The following is a 27719-nucleotide window of genomic DNA, read 5'->3' on the forward strand; positions in this document are numbered from 1 at the left end:
GTATAATCAAACACAGCTGGACTCCAATGAAGGTGTAGAACCATCTCAAGGATGATCAGAAGAAATGGACAGCACCCGAGTTAAATGTGTGTGTGTCACAGCAAAGGGTCTGAATACTTATGGCTGTGTGGTATTTCAGTTTTTCTTTAATAAATCAACAATTTCAACAATTTTCTGTCAATATGGGGTGCTGTGTGTACATTAAAGAGGGAAAAAAATGAACGCAAATTATTTTAGCCAAATGGCTGCAAGATACCATAAAGTGAAAAATTTAAGGAGCTCTGAAAGGAGGTTTCCGTACTCACTATACACACAGTATTTACTGTGTATCTACTTTTTGTGACATTTTTGTTTGCTGGTGTGCCGTGAAATTTTCCAATTGTAAAATATGTGCCTTCGCTCCATAAATGTTGGAAATCAATGCTCTCGTCAGGTCCTGTATTTGAATAAGTCACGTCAAACCAACATTACAACAGAAATAATGGGTGCTAACTTACTGTAATTAAATTACATTGTAATTACTTCACACAATGATTCGACATAACGCCGGCATGTTTACGTACAACAGTTAGTGCTAGCACCAGCTTGCTAGGCTACATAATGTTTTGTTACCTGTTTGCGAGCCGTATCATATTAAAAGTACGTGAACATACCTCAAGCAATCCTTAAATGAACGTAATCTCCCGAGCACCGGTGCCCACCACCACATGGTTTTCCCCAACTTATTCTTATAATACACGCATCGCAATGTCGCCGCCGTGATAACAAGTGTATCCGGTCGCGTTTTATATATTATATATTTAGATATTTACAATAGTACGTCTAAAGACACGGGACAAGGCTAAAAATAAACTTCCTTTTGGATTCAAAAGCCTGGCCGGGCCCAGCCCGAATGGGTAACGTGAGTCCTCCTTCCGATGGGCTCACCGCTTGTGGGAGGGGCCATAGGGGTCGGGTGCAGTGTGAGCTTGGCGGTGGCCGAAGGCAGGGACCTTGGGGATCTAATCCGGCTACAGAAGCTGGCTCTAGGGACGTGGAACATCACCTCTCTGGCAGGGAAGGAGCCCGAGCTGGTGTGTGAAGTTGAGACGTTCTGACTAGATATAGTCAGGCTCGGCTCCACACATGGCTTGGGCTTTGGTACCAGTCCACTTGGGAGGGGTTGGACTCTCTTCCACTCTGGAGTTGCCCACGGTGAGAGGCACCAAGCAGGTGTGGGTATACTTATTGCCCCCCGGCTCGGCGCCTGTACATTGGGGTTCACCCCGGTGGACGAGAGGGTAGCCTCCCTCCGCCTTCGGGTGGTAGGACGGTTTCTGACTGTTGTTTGTGCCCGTGCACCAAACAGCAGTTCAGAATACCCACCCTTTTTGGAGTCCTTGGAGGGGGTGCTGGAGAGCGCTCCCACTGGAGACTCCATTTTCCTGGGGGACTTCACTCCTCACATGGGCAATGACAGTGAGACCTGGAAGGCCATGATTGGGAGGAACAGCCTCCCCAATCAGAACCAGAGCGGTGTTCTGTTATTGGACTTCTGTGCTTACCACGGATCGTCCATAACAAACACCATGTTCAAGCATAAGGCTGTCCACACGTGCACTTGGAACCAGGACACCCTAGGTCGCGGTTCGATGGTCGACTTTGTGGTCGTGTCATCGGACCTGCGGCCGCATGTCTGGGAGACTCGGATGAAGAGAGGGGCAGAGCTGTCAACCGATCACCACCTGGTGGTGAGTTGCCTCCAATGGTGGGGGAAGATGCCGGTCTGACCTGGCAGGCCCAAACGTATTGTGAGGGTCTGCTGGGAATGTCTGGCAGAATCCCCTGTCAGAAAGAGTTTCAACTCCCACCTCCGACAGAACTTTGCTCATGTTCCGGGGAAGGCGGGGGACATTGAGTCCGAGAGGACCATGTTCCGCGCCTCCATTGCTGAGGCGGCCAATCAGAGCTGTGGCCGTAAGGTGGTCGGTGCCTGTCGTGGCGACAATCCCCGAACCCAATGGTGGATACCAACGGTGAGGGATGCAGTCAAGCTGAAGGAGGAGTCCTATCAGGCTTTTTTGGCCTGTGGGACTCCTGAGGCAGCTGATGGGTACCGGCTGGCCAAGCGGAATGCAGCTTTGGTGGTCATTGAAGCAAAAACACGAACGTGGGAGGAGTTCGGTGAGGCCATGAAGACTTCCCGGATGGCTTCGGGGAAATTCTAGACCACCATTCGGCCACTCAGGCGGGGGAAGCAGTGTACCACCAACATTGTGTATAGTGGGGATGGCGGGCTGCTGTTCCCTCCCACATCCCAAAACATGCACAGTAGGTAAATTGAAGAAATTCCTAGAACATCATGTCCCATCACAGGCGAGCTTTTTTAGAACAGACCCACTGCTGACTCATGGTCGTTGGTTAGCCCTGCTCTACCACATACACTTACTGACAGCGGAGATCCACATAACTCAATTCTGATTGCAGCGTTATTACAACTTTGTGAAACTTTGCCTAAATTGTGCATTTTGTTCATTTGTCCACACTCACTTAACTTAGATTACTGAAAAGAGATGGAAGTTATTTTGCTCATTGGTGATATCACCCTGTCTCGTCCCTCACAAGCTGCACATTTGCATGAACTTTTAATCACTGCTTTTTAGGCTTCTTTTGTGGCTACAGTATTTCAAACAGTGTTGTGCAAACAGTTGCAGTAAGGTCCCACTTCAAGCAGGTTTTATTTTCAAGGCGAATAGTGAAATTTAATGGACCTGATGCAGCAGTATTGATTCGTCTTATGCTTCGTACCTGTAGCAGTAGTTGGGTGCTGACCACACAGTGAGCACTGTTTCGTTAAAGTGCCACTTATAGCCTTCCATGACCAGCTGATGTGCTCGGCAAATCATGTGAATGTCATTGGCAGCATTGAACTGGGCCACCACATCACTACCGAACAGGTAACCAGCACCTCTGGGACTCACACCCCATCCTGTAGTGTCTGAAACCAGGGACACAAAGTCAAAAAGATGTCAAAACTCAGGATAGTTTATTACCACCAATATTATTTGTCTTTTGGGAGAGAGAAGTGTTTTAAGGCTATATTTCGATAGTATAATTAAATTGAATTACTTTGAAAATATTGACTGGAAAAATAAATCAAAATAGAGCTGGATTCAATTCAGGTTTGGATGAGAATGTTTGAGTGACAAAAGAGGTTTCTTGTATACCTTCTGGGTCCGACCAAAGCAGGTCACACATGGGCCCATCATGAGGCACTTCCTGTTTTCTGTCAATGGTCCGGATCTGATCCAGTGTCTGGATGGAAGGCGATAAGCCACCATGCACACAAAATATCTGAGTGGACAAAAATTATTAAAACTGATACACAAGTTAACTCACAAACACAAAAGTAACCATTGAGACACGCTTACATTTATTTAACTTGAGAGTAACATTTGATTAAAATAATGGGGGGGGGGGGGGGGGGGGGGGGTTCCATGCATAAGTATAGTAATTTCCAGATCAGTGACCACAAAACACAACCACACCTTAGTCATAAAATAAATGCATACATACAGTGCCTTGAAAAAGTATTGTCACCCTTCTCAAATTCTTATATTTTTGCATAGTTTCCCCACTTCAACGTTTAAGGTCATCAAACGAATGTAAATAGACAAATATAACCCAAGTGAACTTAAAATGGTGGTTTCATTTATTGGGGTTGGGGGAGAAAATCATAATTGCGGCTAATGAGAATTTTTTGGTTAATATTCACTGCTCACACCCAAGCATGATTACCTCAAGAGCTGTTGAGTAAAAAAAAATAAAAATAAAAAAATCTGTCCCAACAAAATCAAGTTGGACGAAAGATCTAAAAAGGTTCCAACAAAATGACCAAAGTGATCCAAAGTAATTCCAGAACAGTTGAAAAATAAAGTAACTGACATCTGTCTATCTGGAAAGCGTTACAAAAGCCATTTCTAAAGCTTTAGGATTCCAGCGAACCAGAGGGAGGGCCATTATCCTCACATTTAGAAAACATGGAACAGTGGAAAACCTTCCCAGGAGTGGCCGGCCTACAAAGATACCCCAAGAGAACAGGAATGACTCATCCAAGAGGCCACAAAGGAACTCAGGACAACTTCTAAAAAAAACTTCAAGTCTCCCTTGCCTCAGTCAAGGTCAGTGTTCATGACACAACAGTGAGGAAGAGTCTGGGAGAAAAACCATCCATGGCAGAGTTCCAAGGTGAAAAGCACTGCTAACCAACAAGAACAAAGGTTAATTTTATTTTTTTTGGGGGGGGGGGGGGGGGACAAAGGAATGATTCGCAAGACTTATGGGATATTATTATATGGACTGACGAGATGAAAGTTGAGCTTTTTGGAAGGTGTGTCCCTCGTTGCATCTGGCGTAAATGTAGCACAACATTTCAGAAAAAGAACATCATACCATCAGTCAAACATGATGGTGGTAATGTGATGGTCTTGGGCTGCTTAGCTCCTTCTGGACCTGGACAACTTGCTGTGATTGATGGAACCATGAATTCTGCTCTTTAACAGAAAAACCTGAAGAAGAATGTTTAGCCAACAGTTTGTGACCTCAAGCTGAAGCGCAGATGGTTTCTGCAGCAGGATAACCATGCAAAACACACCAGCAAATCAACTTCTGAATGGCTTAAAAAACAAAAAGGAAGGTTTTGGAGTGGCCTAGTCAAAGTCCAGACTTGAATCACATTGAAATGCAGTGGCATGACCTTAAAAAGGCCATTCATGCTTGAAAACCCTCAATTTTTGCTGAAGAGTTGGTCAAAATATCTCCACAGAGATGTGAAAGACTCATTGCCAGTTATACAAAATGCTTGATTTCAGTTCCTGAGGATGGCCCAACCAGTTATTAGGTTTAGGGCACCATTACTTTTTCACACAGGACCAGGTAACTTTGAATTGTTCCCCCCCCCCTTAATTAATAAATCATTTAAAAACGGCATTTAAGTTCACTTGGGTTATATTTGTTTGATATTTACATTTGTTTGATGGTATTCAAGTGTGGAAACTATGCAAAAATATAAGAATTTGAGAATTGCACCAAGAGCAATTCACAGCATTGAAGGTGAAGATTGACAAAAGTACAGTAACCTTGGCAGTATCTTCATTTTTAGCATTTCAATCCATGATCTGAAGTCCAAGGCCTGTGTTGAACACCCTCACAAGTCCCTCTTGATGTTCGGATTAATTAGTGTTTTTTTGTGTGATTTACACTCCTAAATATTTGATCTTCTCACAATCCCAATTTAAGTTTGTATTTCTTTGTTCTCCCTTGTCGGCATGTAGTATAGAGCTAAAGTCTGTATCTTTGTCACGTTAAGTCTGTACCCTGAATAATGTTCGTATTCCTCCAGTCGCTCCATCAGTATTGAAAAGTTAATGTCTGGTCGCCCAATCTATGCTTTCTCGTCGTCCGCAATTAGGCTCAATTTGAGTTCTGATACTCACATCTCCAACCCCTTGATAATATGATTCTGCCTGTTTGCTTGAACAGAGCTGCCAACCTATGGAAATTCACTTCACAAATTTGTCTGAATTTCCAGATTTTAAAAATGTTGTCAAGAACATTACCGCGGGACAGTTATTGCAGTACATTACGTAATAGATAATTCTGCATACTGTTCAATTGCACAACAATCATTACTAAAATCGAAATTGTTAGTAAATTATGGCTTCCATATTTATATATTGTTTTTATTGCATCAACCTTGTAATGGCAGACACAGTTGCAGCTTGAATCAAAGTACGAGATTTCGACATGCCATCGTCAAATATATCTGGGCCTATGCCGTCTTTCCAATTCTTTTTCAACCTTGGTAAAAAAAAAAAAAAACTAAATGAATAAAAAAGCAAGTCGATCACATCAGATTAATCAGATCTCAAGAGTCAATTAAAACTCAGCACTATTTTGCCAACAAACAACATTGCTGATAGATTGCATTGGAGTTTATGGATGGACAATAGTTTAGATTTTGAGACTGTATTTGTATAGATGTCTTCTCTTGCATGCGCTTTATATTATACATTCTTTATTTCCTATATCCACTGTTGCTACTGAAATGATGGAAATTTCTCCATTGTGGGCCTAATAAAGGCTCTTATATTCCAAATATTTATTATTAATAATACACTTATACGGACGTAATAGAATAGCGTGGGCCCAAGCAGCTTTTTTCCTCTCTTTTTAAAACAATACAGTTGATTTCATCAAATTAATTGATGAAATTTTCTACACGGTGGCCGGACACAGTGCCGTACTGGCCGGTAAAGTCGGACCCTGGATTTTCCCCCTCCAATATCCGGAACAATCTCTTTTTCGACCGCAACAAGTCAACGTTCAGTGATTTCTGTAACAAAATACGGACATTTCGTAACATTTGACAGCTCTGCTTCATCTAGTGGTTGGCTGAAGATAACGAAAAGCGTTGGTGATGGGCAACACCCAGTTGACCAGTCTTGCTTAATCTGATCTGTCAGACTGCCATTCCCTTTCAATCTTGTGTTGGCTCATAGTAAAAGAGACCATATGCATCTAAATGAGTTCCTATTGAAGTCGAATTTTTCTAACACTTTGTCAGACATGCAAACACCAAAGGCATGAAAAAGTTGACCCAAAAAAAAAAAACAACCCAAAAAAAATGTAGGGAGGGGTCTGGGGGGAACCCCCGGGCCACCGCAGATAATTGTTTTGATATAAATTAAGCAATCTGGAACACTGAAGAGTAAAATAAGGCAAAATAAATTTTCTTCACGCAGAAAAACATTTTACACCGCTCAGGTACATGGTGATGTACAAATTTAAGAATAAAATAAAATTTGCCTCATTTCTTAGCTTTTTTGTTCTGGCCACCAACTTGAGTCAGGCCCATCTCCACCTGCATCTGATGCCTGCTTCAAGCTGTGCCACATGAATCGCATCTCTCTCTTTAAGCACTCTCATTCTGGAAAAGATTTGACTAAAATCAATGTCTGTTACACTTCATTTTTCACTATTACCAAATTCAAAGGCTAATCCCAAATGCATCCTCCAGGAAAATATCAAGTACAATATTTTTCAGTTTTTATTGGCCATTTCTGAATTTGCAGTTAGTTCATTCAGTGTTGTGACAAAATCCATAACATTACTCCGTGGCTTAATACATTTAACATTAACATCCGTAAACTAATTAGATCATTGTAGGCGCGTTCCCTAATTAATACAAGACGTACTAGCGGATCAGCTCGTAGCCGATGTTACGTGTGCTTCGCAGTTCCGCTGGGACCACAACCAGGGCCACGACCCACGGCACCTCAACGCGAAAATACAATTAGACCCGTGCAACAAATACGACACTGGCTGATCTGATGAGCAAAAATGTAGCTTAAACGTAAGAGTAGCAATAGAGGAAGTCCGCTCAAGAGGTGGGTAGAATTAGGCAAACGTACTCAAGTAAGAGGACTGTTACTTGGCAATAATGTGACTCCAGTAAAAGTAAAAAGTAGTCCTCCAAAAAAATACTTGAGTAAAAAGTACATTGTGAAATAATTACTCAAGTACTGAGTAAATAGTGAGTAACTTCTGAATTTTTTTAACTACAGCATGAACATCAAAAAGAAAAAAAGTGAATGTGCAAATTCTGTTGCTGTGTGTGTGTGTGTGTGTGTGTGTATGCACAGTCAAAACTACACTACAAAAAAACATCTGCAATTCTCAAGTTATAAGCGGGCTGAAACTGGGTCAAATTCTTTAGAACTTAAATTTTGACTATCATAGCTACGCAGATGACACAGTTATATCTAGCAGTGTCTCCAGATGACTATAGTCCAATTGACAACAAAACTGAGATAATTGTTTTTGGCAATAAGGAAAAGAATATTGCTTGGTGTTCTGATTGTTGAAAGTCGGGTCGGAATCTGTCATATCAAATCAATTACCAAAACTGCCTTGTACTATCTCAAGAACATATCCAGAGTGAAGGTGTGTGTCAAGCAGACCAGGAGAAGCTCATCCATGCTTTTAATCTCAAGTAGACTTGACAATTGTAATGGTCTACTGACTGGAGCATTAAACAGCTGCAGCGCATTCAGAATGCTGCAGCTCGGGTTCTGACCAGAACAAAGAGAGCATATTACTCCAATTCTGAAATCTTTACACTGGCTTCCAGTCATCTTTAGGATAGATTTTAAAGTTCTGCTACTGTGGCAGGAAATGCTCCCAGTGAGTCAAGCGGAGCGCTCATCAAAGTCACACAACAACATTTGCAGATTTTGGAACTCGGCGCACACATAAGGGTTAGGCGCCCCGTCCATTTTGGAGAAAACTTTTAAGTGCGCCTTATGGTCGTGAAAATACGGTTCCTTGTGTATGAAATGCGCTATATAAATAAATTAGATTTGTATTGTTTTAAGTGTTTAAAGCTCAAAAAAAAATTTAAGTGCCGTAAATGCTATAAAACATGCCTAAGGTGTATTTAAAGAGGGTATTTTGATATCGTGTATTTTCACTTATCGCAGGGGGGTCTGGAACCAAACCCCCGCAATGGAGGAGGGATTATTGTAGTGTTTTATTCACCCCCCCCCCCCCCCCCCCCAAAAAAAAAACACAGGAGCAAATAACCAAATTCTCACCTTGCCATCAATGATAGCAGAAAGGGACAAGTAGTCAAAAATCTCAGTGCAGTATCTCCATACTGTGACAGAGCCGTATTTTCTGAGGCACTCATCATAAAATCCGTAGACCTGGGTGATTTGCCGGGACTCATGATTTCCCCGAATCAGAGTTATCCTGTCTGGGTAACGCACCTGAAAATGAAAACCACACAGATGTGTTAAAAAAAAAACAAGCATTAAGCAGAGCAGGCACAGGCAGCATGAAGGTAGCCACTTCCACTGGCATTTCACCAAAACCATGCCAAGCATTAAGAGCAACATGGCTATATAAGAAGGAACTGGACAATTGTGTACAAATTATAATCAGCGACAATAGTGTAGCTTTGTAGTAAAGTACTAGACTGGCCTGCCAGCAGTCCAGAGCTGTCTCCCCATTGAAAATGTGTGGCACTTTATGAAGCACAACATACGACAACTGAGACCCCGGACTGTGGAGCAAGTGAAGTTGTGCATCAAGCAAGGATAGGAAAGAATTCCACCTACAAAGCTATTAGTGTCCTCAGTTCCCAAATGCTTATTGAGTATTAAAAGGAAAAGGTTTTGTACCAGCCTTTTTGGAATGTGTTGCAGGCATCAAATAAGTGAATATTTGCAAAAAAAAACATATTTGAACATCAAATATCTTTTTTTTGGTTGTGCATTCAATTGAATATAGGTTGAAGCAACTGCAAATCATTGTATTCTGTTTTTAGATTTTACACAATGCCCCAACTTCATTGAAATTGGAGTTTATATGAACTGCATAAATACAGTGGTGTCTACGAGCCGTCGAGCGGCCAAATTTTTGCTTTGACTTGCGAGCCAAAACTTAAAAAAAATAAAAATAAATAAACATTGCTGCATGACTCCACTGACTTGACAACAAGCTGCACTTTGGCTGATATAATTAAATATTCTTTTAAAAAAAAAAAAAAAAAAAAAGGCTGCAAACTTTACATTGTCACTACCAGTAGGGTTTTACTCAAAAACCAACCATAAGACAAAGAATGACATGTGTATTTGAAACAACCACATAGCCTGACTCAAGCTTATGATGGAAAACACCACGGCCAGCCACACGGGTCTAACAAATAAAACACATACACACAAAATAACACAAACCAAGAGTAGTTTGATTTGAAGCTCTGGACAGGAGATTCATTATGCCGGAGAAGTTACAGAGATACATCTGCAGAAGATGCGAGCCATTCACGCGAAGAGGATATAAAAGCACATCCGCTGAAAGAAGAATTGAAGGTCAAATGCGGCTGCAAATGGGACTGTGTTTGTATACAATACCTTACTGTTGAGTCAAAGTTTTCAAATTAAAAGACAAAACATTTTTGGAATGGAACCGCTGACAAAAGTCACAGAGGCAGAGCCTTCCTGCTCACAACAGGCGCACGAGAGGGCGGGGGTCAAGCGAGTGTGGGGAGAGAGAAGGAGAGATGGCACATTTAAGGCACAGACATGCAAATGAAACTTCATTATGTGTGTCAAATAAAAGCATTGAAAAACAGCATTTGCTGTTTACTTTTTGTCTTGATATTTTTTGATGAACATCAAAGAGGGAAACTATGATAAGCTAATTTGAGAAGGGGGAAAACACCTCATGGCACTGTAGGTTGGGTTCACCAATTAGAGCAGCAGTTTCTCCCAAAAAGCGGAGAAAACTAGCTTTTTGTGAACAGAAACAAGCAGGACAATGACTGACACCAATATACCAATAGTTTTTAAAAATTTCCGATACTATCCTCCTGAAGAGACTCCACCACACTGCCATTACACACGCACGCGCACACCCACTGCCACTCTTCCTCCTTTACTGACTGCTTCTCTGAACTCAAACAGTGGTTCTCATACAACTTTCTAAAACTCAAAACTGAAATTCAGCCCATAGGTACCAAGTACATGGTCGCCAAAATTGACAGTTTTTCCATTACATGTGATAATTCCTGTTTCCCCCTCCCCCCAGGTTAAGAGTCTGGGTGTCATCCTAGACAACAGACTCTCCTTCTAAGCACACAAACCCTAAGAACACAGGACTGATTCGATGACTGCTGTGTAGAACTGCCTTAACAGCCCTTGTGGCAGGCCGTGCATCCTCAGAAGCCGCAGGAAGTACATCCTCTGCAGGGCCTTTTTGAGGATGGAGTTGATGTTGATCTCACACTTCAGGTCCTGAGAGACTGTAATTCCCAGGAACTTGAAGGTCTTGACGGTTGACAAAGGGCAGTTGGACAGCGTGATGGGCAGCTGTGGAAAAGGATGCCTCCTAAAGTCCACGATCAGCTCTACAGTCTTGAGCGTGTTCAGCTCCATATTGTGTCTACCACACCACAGCTCCAGCCACTCCACTTCCTGTTGATACGCAGACTCGTCACAGTCTTTGATAAGGCCGATGACTGTAGTGTCGTCTGCAAACTTCAGAAGTTTGACAGCCGGGTGCGTTGAGGTGCAGTTGCTCGTGTAGAGAGAGAAGAGACGACAAATCTTTGGGGCGCCACGGTGCGTGTAGATGAGGTTGTGTCCCCCAGCGTCTCCCGCTGTGTCCTGCCCGTCACGAAGCTGTAAATCCACTGGCAGATGGCAGGCGAGACGCTGGGCTGGAGAAGCTTGGAAGAGAGGAGTTTGGAGATGATCGTGTTGAACGCAGAGCTGAAGTCCACGAACAGGATCCTTGCATAGGTCTCTGTGCCGTCGAGGTGTTCTAGAAGTGCAGTCCCATGTTGACTGCGTCATCCGCAGACCTGTTTGCTCTGTAGGCAAACTGCAGGGGGTCCAGCAGGGGACCTGTGACGCTCGAGGTGGTCCAGCACGAGGGGATGGTGGAGCGTTTGAAACAAGGTGGTACTTCACAGAGTTCCAGAGATCTATTGAAGACCTCTGTGAAGATTGTAGCGAGCTGGTCCACGCAGACTTCGAGGCAGGATGGGGACACAAGGTTTGGGATTGCCGTTTTGTTGATCTTTTGTTGTTTGAAGATGCGCCTCACCTCCTGTTCGTGGATCGTCAACGAAGGAGGGGGAGTCAGGTGTGTGATGGTGGTCGGTGGTGCGGCTAGGTGGGTGTGGGGTGTGAAGTGTCCTTTTCAAATCTGCAGTAGAAGGTCTTCAAGTCGTTGGCTAGGCCTTTATTGTTCTCAGCTTGGGTGGATGCTCGCTCATAATTGGTTAGGGATTGTAATGCATGACGGACTGATTTAGAGTCGTTAGCAGTAAACTGTTTAACTTTACTGCCTAATTTCTCTATGCGATGTTAATTTCTTTAGTCAGCTGGTTTCTAGCGCAATTATACAGGGTTCTATATGCGTCCTCTTTAGCCTGGCGAAGTTGCTTAAGTTTGGCAGTGAACCACAGCTTGTTGTTATTGAACGTGCAACTTTGTTGGTATACACATCTCATCACATAAACTGATATAGGATGTCACAGTGTACGTATATTCATCCAGGCTGCCAGTTGAATTTTCAAAGACACTCCAGTCTGTGCAGTCTAAACAGCTTTGACGTTCTAGCTTTGCTTCGTTGGCCCACCTTTTCACTGTTTTCACTGTAGGCTTCACACATTTAGGTTTTTGCCTGTATGTTGGTATTAAGTGAATTAAGCAGTTATCAGACGAGCCCGGAGCTGCACGAGGTATAGCACGGTATGCGTTATTTAGCATAGTATAGCATTGTTTTTTTTTTTTTTTTTTTTTTTTTTTAGCTTCGGTAGGTAAAATAAGATGTGATTTTGGGTTAGGGATTTATTGTGCAGATCTCAAAAATGAAAGTGAAAAGCATTTTAAGTTCACTTGGGTTATATTTGTCCGGTACATTTGTTTGATTGTAAACAAAGTGAGGAAACTAAGCAAAAATATGAGAATTTGATAAGGAATTGGCCTTCTTCTTACAGCACTGTATAGATCATAAACAATACAGTCATACCCATGGGGTGCTAATATTTTTGAGCACGACTATGCGTGGCCATTTACTGTACGTTTGTTTAAATACAGATGTACACGTTTACACATGAAAGTGATCACATAAGTGCTCATTAATGTGAATACATGTATGTCTAGTGATGAAAAAGTGTACTATGTATTAATTTCTATTGGAACGTGTAAGAACATGGACATATAGTTGTACAAATACATAAAAAAAAATAAAAATAAAAAATAAAAATACAATGACAAATGCCGTTTTAAAAAGACAGTATTCTATTGTGCAAACAAGCAAAAAATAAAAAAAAATAATCGCCGATACAAAATAGTTAATATAGTATACGACAACCACTCGTCTTGGCTGACGTGTCTGATAACCAGTTTTCAGACAGTGTGTCTTATATTTGATCTCCAGACATACACACATTAATTTGCTTTTCATAGTTGGTCACGCTCAGCTGTACGAAAGTGGCTCCAGCGAGACGTGTAGAAATCACAACAATCACTTATTCCGGAGTTTGCTTGGTGACATTTAACAATACCTTAGCGCCGGTTTAGCTGTTTTCTCCTGTTAATACTCGGAGTCCTAGGGTAGAAGTGTGGCTTATTCGTTCCCATGGAGGCGATTATTAGTGACGCTGTTAGCCACTGTAGCAACACGGCCACAGCCTTACAGATGCCTGTCAGACGAGCTTGAAGCTATTTTTATTTATTTATTTTTATATACTGAGGAAAACCCAATGACATCAACAAACGTTATGGCGATTGGTTGGTAGATTCCAAATCTGATGCTAGCCAATCACTTGCCGCAGTACTTGCAGATGCCGAGCTCATGATAGCCACTTGCTCGCTACCTTGCTCACTGGCGCACTTCAAGGTATTTACACGATTGTGTGTCTTGTCCTCTCCGGTTTACTGACTATTTTCAACTTCAGCATAACATTGGAACACACGGCAACTGGCCAGGACAAAATACGGTAAATCGTCACAGTTGGCATCTCTGTGACACCAACATAATGAATCAAGCAGACACTACGTTTGGATTTTGAACATAACAGTTTTAAGTTGATACAAAATCCATAAAATCACATTGATTTTTAAAGAATTTATTAGCAAATTGATGAACTTTTGTTATTGACGAAATACTTATTTTCCACCATAATTTGCTAATATATTCTTGAAAAATCAGACTGATTTTCTGTATTTCTTTCTCATTTTGTTTCTCTTGGGTGAGGTATACCTAAGATGAAAATTACAGGACTGTCAGCTTTTTAAGTGGGAGAACTTTTGGTGGTTGACTAAATACGTTTTTCCCCCCACCCCTAGTTATGTGTACCCAACATCTGGGCTGATGTAAAATCTAAAGTACTGTATTTTCTCGTGTATAATGCGCATTTCTTTCCCCAAAAAAATTGTCAAAAGTGTCACCTGTCAATCAAATGTTCTCTATAGTCTACTATTGGCTGAATAATGTGTGCCGCTGAGGTTATGCTTGATAAGCAGTTAACTTTCCAGTGTGTGTATTATGTGGGGACTAACACACACAACAACACGGAGCGAGGCGCTGACGTTTTAAACAACATCGCCACGGTGGAGTGAGCTGTTTTTCTTGTGGGTGGCGTGCGATCACAATGTCGTCATTGTGTCCCTGGGCAAGACACTTAACACATTACCCACAACACCCACACTGCCTGCGAATGAATGCGGTTGGGTGTTTGGTGGTCGGAGGGGCCGTAGGTAGCTTACCACCACCAGGATGTGACTGAGAAATGAATGATTAATGCGTGAAATTGTATGAATAAATGATGTGTGAAATTGTAAAGCGTCTGAGTGTTAAGTGTAATGCATTATTATTTTAGCTCCCTAGCTTGTTATCTTGCGGGCTGGCAAACAAACATTTAACTTCCCCTTCAGTGTCTCTGTTGTGTGCTACGCACTGCCAACTCACCACAACAATGACAATTTATTGACTCCGGAAAAATGATCGAGTCCATTTTATATATGTTATAGTAATTATCGTGACAAGCCTAGGAACACTTTGTATGTGTACCTTAAGAGCTAGCAGGAGGAGGAATGTTTCCACACTGTAGAAGCCCCTGTCTACAAAGTCTCCCATGAAGAGATAATTGGTCTCTGGGACATCACCACCAACCTGTTGTAAAAACAATACAAAGAAATATTAGGGAGGTACAATAATTAAGTATAAGGTGATGAGCCGATAACTTTTTTTTTTTTTTTTTTAATTACATTATTCCGATATATTCTGGGGTGAAGGAAACCTTCTCCTTGGCCCAGTTGAGACGTTTCCTACATTGGCTCAGGCTCAGAAGTGGCTCGACGCGAGGAACCGACACTTGTAGTCTGAATGTGGTGGTTTTTAAAGCTGCGAATCCCACCTCATTCCACTCTTTAAGGATCTGTGCTAGATTCTGAATCTTCTCTGTTTGATAATCCGCTGAAGCCCATGGTCACCTCTTTTGCTGATGCATATTCTCCTGCCACATTTTGTCCTTCCACTAGACATTCCATTGATATGCTTGGACAAAGCACTCTGTGAACAGCCAGCCTCCTTAGCTATGAACTTTTGTGGCTTACCCATCCTATGAAGGGTATCACAATGATGGCCAGTTGTCAAGTCTGCAGTCTTCCCCATATTGAACCCAACAGACAATTGAACCAAACTAAAGCAATTTAATGACACCTGGGGAAAACTGAGCGGGTGCTTTGAGTTCAGTTGATGATTATTGTGTGACACTCAGTTTAAAACATTTATGGCCTGCAAAATTTGGGCTAATTTTTTGAATTCCTGATTTCAGAATCAGATTCATCTTTATTTGACAAGTATGTCCAAAAAACACAAGGAATTTGTCTCCGGTAATTGAAGCCACTCTAGTACGACAACAGACAGTCAATTGACAGAGAACACCTTTGAGACAAAGACATTGAGAAAAACAGTCACTGAACAATAAAGGGTTTCTAGTTATCTGGTAATGCCGGTACAATTTTTTACATTTTGTGGGTTTTATGAGCTGGAATCCCAAATTATGTAAAAATAAACAAATAAATACTTGAAATTGTTTAAATTGTGGGCCCTGAAACTATAATTATAATATAATTAATAATTTGATTCTGTTCATAACTTTGATGGCATCTTTTGATGTAGTACTGTAAATATCTGACCGCCAAGTTATTTAAAAAAAAAAAAAAAAAAAAAAACGTCAGCGGCGTGTGACAGACGTCTGAGACAGACTGGATCAGACTACAAGACAACTTTGGTATTTCACGATTTCACTTTGTCAGACTACTGCAATAAAATTATTCCAATACTACCGGATTCCGTCTTTGATGCTAGTGCTAACACTAACGGTTGTACATAAACATGCCGGTGTGATGTTGAATCATGCGCTAAGGTTTTGGTGTGTGTGTGAAGTAAGTTCATTACAATGAAGTCATTTAATTGCAGTAAGTTAGCACATATTTGTGTCATGTTGTAATATTGGTTTCACCTGACTGATTACAATACATTACCTGAATAGAGAATACTTTTGAAGATACTCAGTATACAGTACACAAGTATATACAGTAAATGAACAAGTCATTTAAATAGACACATTGCTCCATCTTGTGATCGGATATCGTTTTTTTAACTCGCTAATCGGTGATCGGCCCCAGAAATCCTGATTGTGTAAAGCCTAGAGGGAACAGGACTACCCGGAGGAAACACACACAGGCATGGGAAGAACACACAACTCAAATTTAAAGAAAACAAATTTAAAAAAATAAAAAATTAAAAGGCTTCACTTGTATTGAATCATTTGTTTGACTCAGCAGGGCCAGCAGCCAGCTCTTATAGTGTGGACTCCTAACCCTCTTTTGGTGGGAAAACCTATTTTTTAGCACTACCACAACCATATTTTAGGTTGTTTTCCTATGCAATCCTTTTTAAAAGAATCAGGGCTTTTTAACTTTGTAGATATCTTCATGTCTATGCTATTAACAGGGTTTAGATGGATAGATATGCTAGCTTCATAGTTAAAACCTTTGCACATGACTCTGTAATAACGAGTGAAATGAAAACGACATGAATTAAGGAGCCAATCTACAGTGCAGGAGAGATAGAAAGAAAGAAAGAAAGGGTGCGAGAGAGAGACACGCACGCACACACACTGTGGCAGTTAACACTGAGGAATACAAAACAAGTCTCCGGTGTCTGGAAAATGCTATTTTTGGTACAGCAAGTTTTTTTGTCATGCCCTTTGCCTTTGGCAAAAGATTCGGAACTAGGAAGCACACTAATTCCTCGTGGCTCATGGAGAATACTGTAAAGAAGAAGAAAAAATGTGTGTGTGTGTGTGTGTCTATGCATGTATACAGTCCACTCCAAAAGTATTGGAATGGCAAGGTCAATTCCTTTGTTTTTGTGGTATACTGAAGACATTTGGGTTTCAGATAAGTTGAGGAATATGAGACAAAGGTTCCGAATTCCAGCTTTTATTTCATGGTATTTACATCTAGCTGTGTTCAACAACTCAGGACAGAGCACCTTTTGCTTGAAGGCACACACTTTTCAAGTGAGCAAAAGCAATGGAACAGAAATTAAAGTGAATAACATTTTATATTTGGTGGCATAACGCTTATTTGCAGTAACTGCATCAACCCTACGAACCATTGACTTCACCAGACTGTGGCATTCTTCATTTGAAAAGCTTATCCAGGCCTTTACTGCATCCTCTTTCCGTTCTTGTTTGTTTTGGGGCGTTTCTCCCTTTCGTCTCCTCTTCAGGAGGTAAAATGCATGCTCTATTGGATTAAGCTCCGGTGATTGACTTGGCTAGTCTAAGAACTTCCATTTTCCCCCCCAATGAAGTCCTTTGTTGTGTTGCCAGTGTGTTTTGGGTAATCGTCTTGTTGCATGATTAAGCTTCTCCCAAATAGTTTGGATGAATGTTGCTGTAAATTGCCAGACAAAATGGTTTTGTAGACTTCAGAATTCATGCAGCTGCTACCATCATGAGTTGCATCATCAATAATGACCAGTGAGCCCGTTCCAGAAGCAGCCATGCAAGCCCAAGCCATGACACTCCAACATACATCACACGATGAGCATGTGTGTTTTGGATCATGAGCAAATTCTCTCTTTCTCCATACTTTGGCCTTTCCATCACTTTGGTAGAGGTTAACCTTGGTCTCATCAGTCCATAAAACTTCTCTGTACTTCTTTGCAAAATAAAATCTGGCCTTCCGATTCTTTTTGCTGATGAGTGGTTTGCATCTTGTGGTATGGCCTGTATATTTCTCCTCTCTAAGTCTTTTTCAAACAGTGGATTGTGATACCTTCACCCCTGCCCTGTGGAGGTTGGCAGTGATGTCACTGACTTGTCTTTGGGTGTTTCTTCACAGCTCTCTCAATGTTTCTGTCATCAACTAATTGTGATACCCCTGGCCGACCTGTCCGTTTTCTGTTGCTCAGTACACGAGTAGTTTCTTTTTCATCCATCCATCCATCCATCTTCTACCGCTTATCCGAGGTCGGGTCACGGGGGCAGTAGCTTTACCAGGGACGCCCAGACTTCCCTTTCCCCAGCCACTTCATCCATCTCTTCCGGGAGGATCCCGAGGCGTTCCCAGGCCAGCCGAAGGATGAAGTCTCTCCAGCGTGTCCTGGGTCGTCCCTGGGGTCTCCTCCCGGTGGGACGTGCCCGGAACACCTCACCAGGGAGGCGTCCGGGAGGCATCCGAATCAGATGCCCCAGCCACCTCATCCGGCTCCTCTCGATGTGAAGGAGCAACGGCTCTACTCTGAGATCTTCCAGACCTAGCTTCTCACCCTATCTCTAAGGGAGAGCCCGGACACCCTGCGGAGGAAACTCATTTCGGCCGCATGTATCAGGGATCTCGTTCTTTCGGTCACGACCCACAGCTCGTGACCATAGGTGAGGGTAGGACCGTAGATCGACCGGTAAATCGATTGCTTCGCCTTTCGGCTTCTTGTAGTAAAGAAGTTTCTTTTTCAGTACAGTCCAAATTGTTGTATTGGCTATGCCCAATGTTTGTCCAATAGCTGTGATCGATTTTACCTCTTCTCTCGGCTTCAAAATGGTTTGCTTTTCTCTCATAGACAGCGCTCTGGTCTTCATGTATGCTTAACAGCAAATGCAGTTTTCACAGGTAGAACTCAAAGCCAAAAACAAGCACTCGCTAATGTTAAACAAAAAAGCAACACCTGCGCAACAAGAAACACCCAGTCAGTCATTAGTTCCAATACTTTTGCTTACTTGAAAAGTGGGTGGGTTCAAACAAAAAGTGCTCTGTCCCGAGTTGTTACATCTAGATGTAAATACCATGAAATAAAAGCTGCAATTCTGAACTTTTGTCTCATATTCATCTTGCCGTGAAAAAGTATTGGCCCTCTTCTCAAATTGATCTTGAATGTGTGCAGGGCACACGTTCGTTTCATTTCAAATCCATTGTGGTGGTGCTTAGGGCCAAACCGCTGAGAATTGTGTCGTTGTCCCATTATTAATGTATAATATAATATAATAACTTACTCTAAAAAGCTCCTTCAAGTCATAGAACTGACCATGTATATCGCCACAGACCTGTAAATTGGACAATGATTGTCACATATTAAAGGTATAGTGCGTTTCAACGAATGGCCAACAAGAGAAATATAAAAAATACACTTACCGTTACAGGAGAGTCAACTCTCTGGACATTGCTTTCTTCAACCAGAATCTCTCTGACAATACAAAAAAGCATTAACATGGGTTCAACTGAAAGTTGAAACTGGGTGATGGGTAGACAGTTTCAACAGAAAAGTAGAAACATTCAAACTTATGCAATAACCTATTTTGGCTTGCTGTTCAGGGGGGGGGGGTAAAACAAAATAATGAACTCATACCAGAAGAGTTAATTTCAACACTTAAATTCTTTCTACTTAAATATACTATATGTAAGGAAATTAACCAGTATTTCTTTCCCCACATCACATTAAAATTATTGAATTTATCTTGGTCGCAGTTTCTGTCTCTGCAATTTATCAAAAAACGTCAATTTAACGCATACCTCACTGGATCCGCGACCAAATGTTTCTTCTGTTGCTCAATGACTTTGCTCTTGTACTGGTTTTATTGATGTTAACTTCTCGACTTATTTTCTTTGTGCCCTCTCGCTGTAAATGTATACTATTTAGTAAGACAGCAGACTTTTTGAACACAGATGGCTACTTTGTGACTGCATTAAAAAAAAGTAGTTAAAATAAAATACTTCAAAATCAAACAGCCATATTTCCTCAATTCCTAATAATTGGTTTTAAATAAGACATTTTACTGTACACATGACCTTATTTACACCATACCTAAAATTTTAGAACTGAAGAAGTCTTTTGGATTCAAGGTGAAATGTCACCAACAACAAAACAAAAAAATTAAAATTAAAAAAACGTCCAGTTGCCTTCACGCAACCTTTGGGGATTACAGATTACTTTCCCTTTATTTCAAAGATGTATAAAATAAAAAGTACAACACTTCAAAAAGTATAATAGTTTTAAAAAAAAAAAAACTGAAAATATCAGCAACTACAGAAATCCCTAAAACAAAAACTAAAAAATAGAATACTAACTTAGATAAGGTGCCTACTTACACACACCTGATCATTTACATGTTTGAAAAGGAGTAGGAGGAAGCATAAATTTATCTATTCCTACCCCTCTTTATTTCATTACTACATCAACAATATTTAGGAATATTGACTAGCTATAGAAAAAAAATACTATATACCATGTTCCAATTTGCAACACATTCTTGTTACAACACCATATTTAAATATTAGTTTGTAGTAATCCATAATATTCTATTAACTTTACCTGTATCACTGACCTATTAATATAGTTGATACACTTTTAAACTGGGACAGTCTTCACATATTTGCAGATTTCAATTTGATTTTTCTAAAGTACTGCATGATTTGGCCCCAGCTCCTCTGGCTGAGTTCATCAGCCAAAGAAACAGCTCTGAGCGTGTCACTCGAGGCTCTGTCAGAGGTGACCGTCTCATTCCACTTTCAGTAAGTCAGCCTGGTCAGTGAGGAGCGCTGGTGAGTGGAACGAGGTTCAACTGCTTACAACATACAAGGCCTTCACAAAAAAACGGAAAATGTGGCTAGTTAACACCTATAGCTGCCAACACTAAAAGACAAGTATGTTATGGTTTTTTTTTGTTATGATCAAAAAAATTATGGTTTTATTCTCTCTTAATAGTATCGTTTGATTATGTATCCTGTATTATATTGTCTTGTAGATGTATTTGACTGCTTCTTTACATCATGGCCAGGGGACTACAGATGAAAATTAGACTTCTGGCTAATTCGGGCTTTTTTAACCATGTGTACTTCATGTGTTTTATGAAATTGCATTGTCCCCTTTCAAAAATAAACTGATAAACTTTAATAAAAAAAACATACCATACGCACGTGGACAAAATTGTTGGTACCCCTCTTTTAATGAAAGAAAAACCCAGTGGTCACAGAAATAACATGAATCTGACAAAAGTAATACAAATTTAATGGTTCAACAGAATTATTTAAAAAAAAAAAAAAAAAAAAAAACATGAAAAACAGGCCTGGGCAAAAATGATGGTACCTTTAACATAACATTTTGTCGCATAACATTTTGAGGCAGTCACTGCAATCAGATGATTTTTTTTTTTTTATTTCTGTGAGACTTCTGCTCCTCTCAAGTAGGTATTTTGGCCCACTCTTCCTGAGCAAACTGCTCTAGTTGTCTCAGGTTTGAAGGGTACTTTCTCCAGACAACATGTTTCCGCTCCTTCCACAGATGTTCAAGAGGATTTAGATCAGGGCTCATACAAGGCCACTTCAGAATAATCCAATGTTTTGCTCTTCGCCATTCTTGGGTGTTTTTAGCTGTGTGGTTTGGCTCATTATTCCTGTTGCAAGATCCATGCCCTGCAACTGAGACCAAGCTTTCTCTCTAGAATACCTTGATAGTCTTGAGATGTCATTGTGCCCTGCACACATTCAAGATAAAGTCCCCTCCAAAGGTATTGGAACGGCAAGGTCAATTCCTCTCTTTTGGTTGTATACTGAAGACATTTGGGATTCAGATCAAACAATGAATATGAGACAAAAATTCAGAATTCTAGCTTTAACAAAAGGTGTTCAACAACTCAGGACAGAACACCTTTTGTTTGAAGCCACCCACTTTTCAAGTGAGCAAAAGTATTGGAGGAGACATTATGAAATTAACTTAAAGTGATTAATATTTAATATTTGGTGGTATAACTCTTACTTCCAATAACTGCATTAAGCCTGCGACCCATTGACTTCAGACTGTTATATTCTTCATTTTAAATGCTTTTCCAGGCCTTTACTGCAGCCTATTTCATTTCTAGTTTGTTTCTGGGGCTTTCTCCCTTCAGTCTCCTCTTCAGGAGGTAAGATGCATGCTCTATTGGGTTAAGCTCCGGTGATTGACTTGGCCAGTCTAAGACCTTCCACTTTTTCCGCCTTATGAAGTCCTTTGTTGTGTTGGCAGTGTGTTTTGGGTCATTATCTTGTTGCATGATGAAGCTTCTCCCGATTAGTTTGGGTGCATTTCTATGTAAATTGCCAGACAAAATGGTTTTGTTGACTTCAGAATTCATTCTGCTGCTATCATCATGAGTTACAAGATGGTCCAAGACGGCGCCTACCAGTGTGGTCGCCTCGGTTATGCTCTCTAGTATTGTTTTTGTTTTTGTGTTTTTCATTCGTCTTTGGAGACATTACACGACTCACTTACACAAGGGGAGACTTGCTAACCATCAAGGAGGCTACTCCGGACTTTCTTTCACCAACTTTCTCAAATCCGCTCAGTTCCCCCCCCAGTCCCAGCCCCCCCGCCCCACCACCTCAAGAGCGTCACAGGTCCCCTGCTGTTTGCCTACCGAGCGAACAGGTCTGCGGATGATGCAGTCGACATGGGACTGCACTTCATCCTAGAACACCTCGACAGTGCAGGGACCTACGCGAGGATCCTGTTCGTGGACTTCAGCTCAGCATTCAACACCATCATCCCTGAACTCCTTTCATCCAAGCTTCTCCAGCTCAGCGTCTCACCTGCCATCTGCCAGTGGATTTACAGCTTCCTGACGGGCAGGACGCAGCAGGTGAGGCTGGGGGAGGTCACCTCATCCACACGCAGCATCAGCGCTGCTCTTATCTCTCGACACGAACGACTGCACCTCAACGCACCCGGCTGTCACACTCCTGAAGTTTGCAGATGACACCACTGTCATCGGCCTCATCAAGGACGATGACGAGTCTGCATATCGATAGGAAGTGGAGCGGCTGGAGCTGTGCTGCGGCCGACACAACCTGGAGCTGAACACGCTCAAGACTGTAGATGATCGTGGACTTTAAGAGGCATCCTTCGCCACAGCTGCCCCTCACGTTGTCCAGCTGCCTTGTGTCAACCATCGAGACCTTCAAGTTCCTGGGAATTACAGTCTCTCAGGACCTGAAGTGGGCGACCAACATCAACTCCGTCCTCAAAAAGGCCCAGCAGAGGATGTACTTCCTGCGGCTTCTGAGGAAGCACGCCGTGCCACGGGAGCTGCTGAGGCAGTTCTACACAGCGGTCATCGAATCAGTCCTGTGTTCTTCCATCACAGTCTGGTTTGGTACTGCTACAAAAAAGGACAAACTCCGACTGCAACGGTCAATCAAAACTACTGAAAGGATTATCGGTACCCCCCTACCCACCCTTGAGGACTTGCACGCTGCCAGAACTAAGACAAAAGCGTGCAAAATCCTCTAGGACCCTCCACCTCCCGGTCACCAGCTCTTTCAGCTCCTTCCCTCAGGTAGGCGCTACCGATCAATCCAAACTAAAACTAGCAGACATTTCAACAGCTTCTTCCCTCTCGCAATCAACTTCTTAAACACCTAACCTACAATTCCATTACAACATGCTGGCAATTTTTTGACTTGTGTTTGTTGTCACATTTCTGTGGGGCCAATTCTACATTACTCATGCAGTCACTGTAGTAGTTTCGCCACGCTGCACTATTTGCATATCTGTTGTTGACCAATACTGGCCACTTATGCCAGAGTAGCATCTGCTCCATTTGCACACTGATTGAGGAGTATCTGCAACATTTGCACGATCAACATTGTCCCAGATCATCGCACTACTCGCTTGAAGTCTCGGCACCCTTTGCACAATGGTCATTGCACCGGACTATTGCAATATCAGTCTTTCGAACTGCTCTAAGTGCTAGAGGAATCTGCATCTTTTTGCACAATTGTCAAAAAAAACATACATACATACATTCACACACACACACTAGTGACTAGTGAGCCCATTCCAGAAGCAGCCATGACATTACCGCCACCATGTTTCACAGATGAGCTTGTGTGTTTTGGATCACAAGCAGATCCTTTCTTTCTCCATACTTTGGCCTTTCAATCACTTTGGTAGAGGTTAATCTTGGACTCCTCAGTCCACAAAAACGTTTGTGGCTCATCTCTGTACTTCTTTGCAAAATACAATCTGGCCTTCCCGATTATTTTTGATGATGAGTGGTTTGCATCTTGTGGTAGGGCATGTATATTTTTTTTCTTTGACTTCTTCAAACAGTGGATTTAGATACCGTCACCCCTGCCCTGTGGAGGTTGGCAGTGATGTCACGGACTGTTGTCTATGGATGTTCCTTCAGATCTCTCACAATGTTTCTGTCATCAACTGCCGTTGATACCCTTGGCCGACCTGTTCGATGTCTGTTGCTCAGTACACCAGTAGTTTCTTTTTCAGGGCATTCCAGATTGTTGTATTGGCTATGCCCAATTTGTGCAATAACTCTGATTGATTTTCCCTCTTCTCTCAGGTTCAAAATGGTTTGCTTTTCTCCCATAGAAACCTCTCTGGTCTTCATGTTTGCTTAACAGCAAATGCAGTTTTCACAGATGAAACCCAAAGCCAAAATCAAACACTCTCTCATGTTTAAGCAATCAATCTAAAGGCAACACCTGAGCAACTGGAAACAACCATCAGTCACATGTTCCAATTGTTTTGCTCACTTGAAAAGTGGGTGGGTTCAAACAAAAAGTGCTCTGTCCTGAGTTGATTAACATCTAGATGTAAATACCATAAAATAAAATCTCGATTTCTGAACTTTTGTTTCACAATCATCTTTTGATCTCAAAGTCAAATGTCTTCAGTATACAACAAAAACAAAGGAATTTACCTTGCCTTGATCCAATACTTTTGGAGGCGACAGTACACTGTACGAGATGCAACAAAGCAGCCTCCTCCTTTTTTCACAGTAGGGACAGTGTTCATTTCTGGGTATGTTTCATTTCTGTGTCTGTGAACATAAGAGCTGATGTGCCTTGCCAAATGATCCAGTTTAGTCTCATCTGTCCTTAGGACATACCCACAGAAGCTTTGTGGCTTGTCAACATGCAGTTTGGCAAATTCCAGTCTCGCTTTCCTAGGATTTCTTTTTAAAAGTGGTCTCCACCTTGGCTATCTCCCCTGTGAATTCTACTTTGGCTCAAATGATGACGGATGGTGCGATCTGACACTGATGTACCTTGTCCTTGGAGTTCACCTTTAATTTCATTGGAGGTGGGAGACAACTGTAGTCACAAGATCATCAAGATAAGCAGCAGCTTGATGTTCTTGTGATAAGAGAGATGTTCTTATAGCCTTGACCAGTAAGGTGCTTGTCTACAATTTTCTTTCTAATTTCCTGAAACAACTCTTTACGCTTCCTCTGGTCCATGTTTATGTGGTGCAGAGAATGTCACCAAACCGCACATTCAACCCAATGATGACATTTTGCTATTATTTAATTAATAGAAACTATTAAACTTTATGATTAGACAAATATGCAAACAATTACACTATGAAATGTAAAACAATGTGAAAACGGATTATTAAAGCAGCTGTTGTCCCATTTCGCAAAAATGTATAGCGCCAGCATAAACTTGTTATTTTGTGGCTGCGTGTGTGTATATATGTTACCTGGCTTTGGCACAAAGCGCTTTCACTTCGTTTTCCTTAATAAGTTCACAGCGTCTGAGCTGTTCAATCTGTCGGTCCAAGTCGCTGATGTCGCCCATTGTCACACACATAGGGAAAGCTGCTCACTCACTATGGCCACACACTGCTCTTCACACACTCGGTCGGGTTAACTAGTACCACGCTCTTTGATTTGCTGGTCGTCGAGAAGGCACTCCCTTCCCCTTGGGGCAGTCAATATTTGACTCTTTCCAGTCAGACGCTCACAAGAAGACACTCTGTTTGGATTGGTGGGATGAGAAGAAATAAAGTATTAATGATATAGATGTTAAAAAAGGTAAAAACATACATGTCGCTAAGTACCATTTTGCATCACAGCACACTTCCCAAGCAAATGTTGAACAATGAATTCTATTTTTTGTTCTTCTACACTAAATTAAAAACATCTTGTAGGTATGCATGTATCCGCGGCTGACTAAGTCTCTAAAGTGGTCACTCAACGAGCCACACTCGTGATTGCGCATTTTAAGAGGCGGTGGAACCGTTGTTTTCCATGTTTCACCGCATTTCTTTTTTTCACCTTGCCACCACACCACTAATGAGGACATAGAACAAATCTCCTAGTTTTAATCACGACATCAAAATTTCTCAAAAGACCAATCACGCATTAAGCCTCAGACAACATTTCCCAAATTTAGAGTCCACAAACTCCCCTCAAAAGCTACAGGTAAGGGTGTTTTTTTCTAATCCATATGGTGGTATTTTATTATATAGTTTTCTCTATGTTCCTACCAAATTTGATGTAAATTGCTTGACAGAATTTTTTACATGAATTTTAACGACATATGCTTTAACTGTGCTATATTTATTCCTTACTATTATCAACAATGTTCATTGTTGACTATTAGTTTTTACTATGCATGGCACCAATTATAAAAAAAAATATGTATAGCACTAATAGTCATAGCCTAATTTGGTATATTTGTCTACATTTCAGGTACGATACGTTAGAACATTACACAGAAATGAATGTCATTGTTGTTTATTGACAGTTTCAGTGTTGGTCAAGCTTTCCAATTATAACATCAGTTTGAAAATTAAGATATGAAAGTGTGAAAACTCGGATTCAACAACAACAAAAAGATGTCACACCTAAATTCTCGACACCCTTTGACTTTGCATGAAGACGTTGACCAGAAATTGGTGCATTTTCATAGGTTATAAAAAGCCCTAATCTTCTCAATATTTGTCACTGAAAAAAAAGAGACCTTACTTAGATGACTTGAATATGGAAGGTCTCCTGTAATTTGAAAAATTTCTCACATAGCTGCTACTTGTTTAGAACACTTGAAGGGCCTAACGCGTGAGGCCTACGCTAAGTAGTTGGCAGCAGCAGGGTTATTTCACTACCACGACGTCCATCATCACATTCTTTTGTACCCTTAATGTAGTTTGTGAGCTTTTGATAATCGATATAAGGTTGGACCACAACGCGTTGTGTAATAATGCAGGAAATTGCGAAGGCTAGCTACCGAACACGATTTAGCGTGCCACTACCGCCATCGTTACATCTCGAAATGTTACAAACGGCGCCGACAGATAAACAATCAGAATATTCTATTAATAATATGGAACGACTCACTTAAGAAACGTTGAAAGGTGAAAAAACAAGATCCAGTACGTTTTAGAACTTTGGAGTGTTTTTTTCTTCATTTACCGGCCTCTCTCAGTTCCTCTGTTTGTGTCGTCACTTCCGGGTTACTCCCTTCTGTTTTATTTTATTTTTTTACTTTGGTGGTTAGCAAACATTTGGGTGCATTACCGCCACCTTTCGACTCGGAGTGGGAAGCAGGACGCTGTATAACACTGGTCAACAAAACAATTGTTTTGTTTTTTTTTAGCTGATTAACTCCTTTTCACACCGCACTTGGCAATGCGATTGACGCCCTCGATTCTCCCTTTCATTGTGTTTGTGCTGAGGGGGCGGCAGCTCGTTTCGCCGACTCGCGGCACGGGGCGGCATTGCAGGGGTTAGTCACAATGACGTCACATTCCGCGTTGCGACCTCGAATAGAAACAAGTTGCTGTTTTTGTTGTTGTTTTTTTAAATGACTTAATCG

The 27719-nt window shown here is 41.4% G+C and overlaps 1 protein-coding gene across 3 annotated transcripts in view; it reads right to left on the bottom strand.

The window, feature by feature from the left end:
• The window catches only part of LOC133466601 (serine/threonine-protein phosphatase 4 catalytic subunit B), a 32855-nt gene extending 5418 nt beyond the window's left edge, over positions 1–27437 (bottom strand). Inside the window, exons 1-8 of one of the 3 annotated variants that reach the window (XM_061750496.1) lie at positions 27317–27437; positions 25603–25877; positions 19263–19314; positions 19124–19174; positions 14626–14727; positions 8634–8807; positions 3207–3333; positions 2788–2977 (exon numbers count right to left, since the gene is read on the bottom strand). In XM_061750496.1, coding sequence (XP_061606480.1) covers positions 2788–2977; positions 3207–3333; positions 8634–8807; positions 14626–14727; positions 19124–19174; positions 19263–19314; positions 25603–25712 — 806 coding nt within the window. In that variant the 5' untranslated portion in view covers positions 25713–25877; positions 27317–27437. Of the gene's footprint in view, positions 1–2787; positions 2978–3206; positions 3334–8633; positions 8808–14625; positions 14728–19123; positions 19175–19262; positions 19315–25602; positions 25878–27241 lie in introns of all 3 variants that reach the window. The other 2 variants (XM_061750495.1, XM_061750497.1) reach the window with 2 other exon arrangements.
• Positions 27438–27719: the final 282 nt, after the last annotated feature.

This window comes from Phyllopteryx taeniolatus, chromosome 16, assembly GCF_024500385.1.
Source record: "Phyllopteryx taeniolatus isolate TA_2022b chromosome 16, UOR_Ptae_1.2, whole genome shotgun sequence".
Lineage (NCBI taxonomy): Eukaryota > Metazoa > Chordata > Actinopteri > Syngnathiformes > Syngnathidae > Phyllopteryx > Phyllopteryx taeniolatus.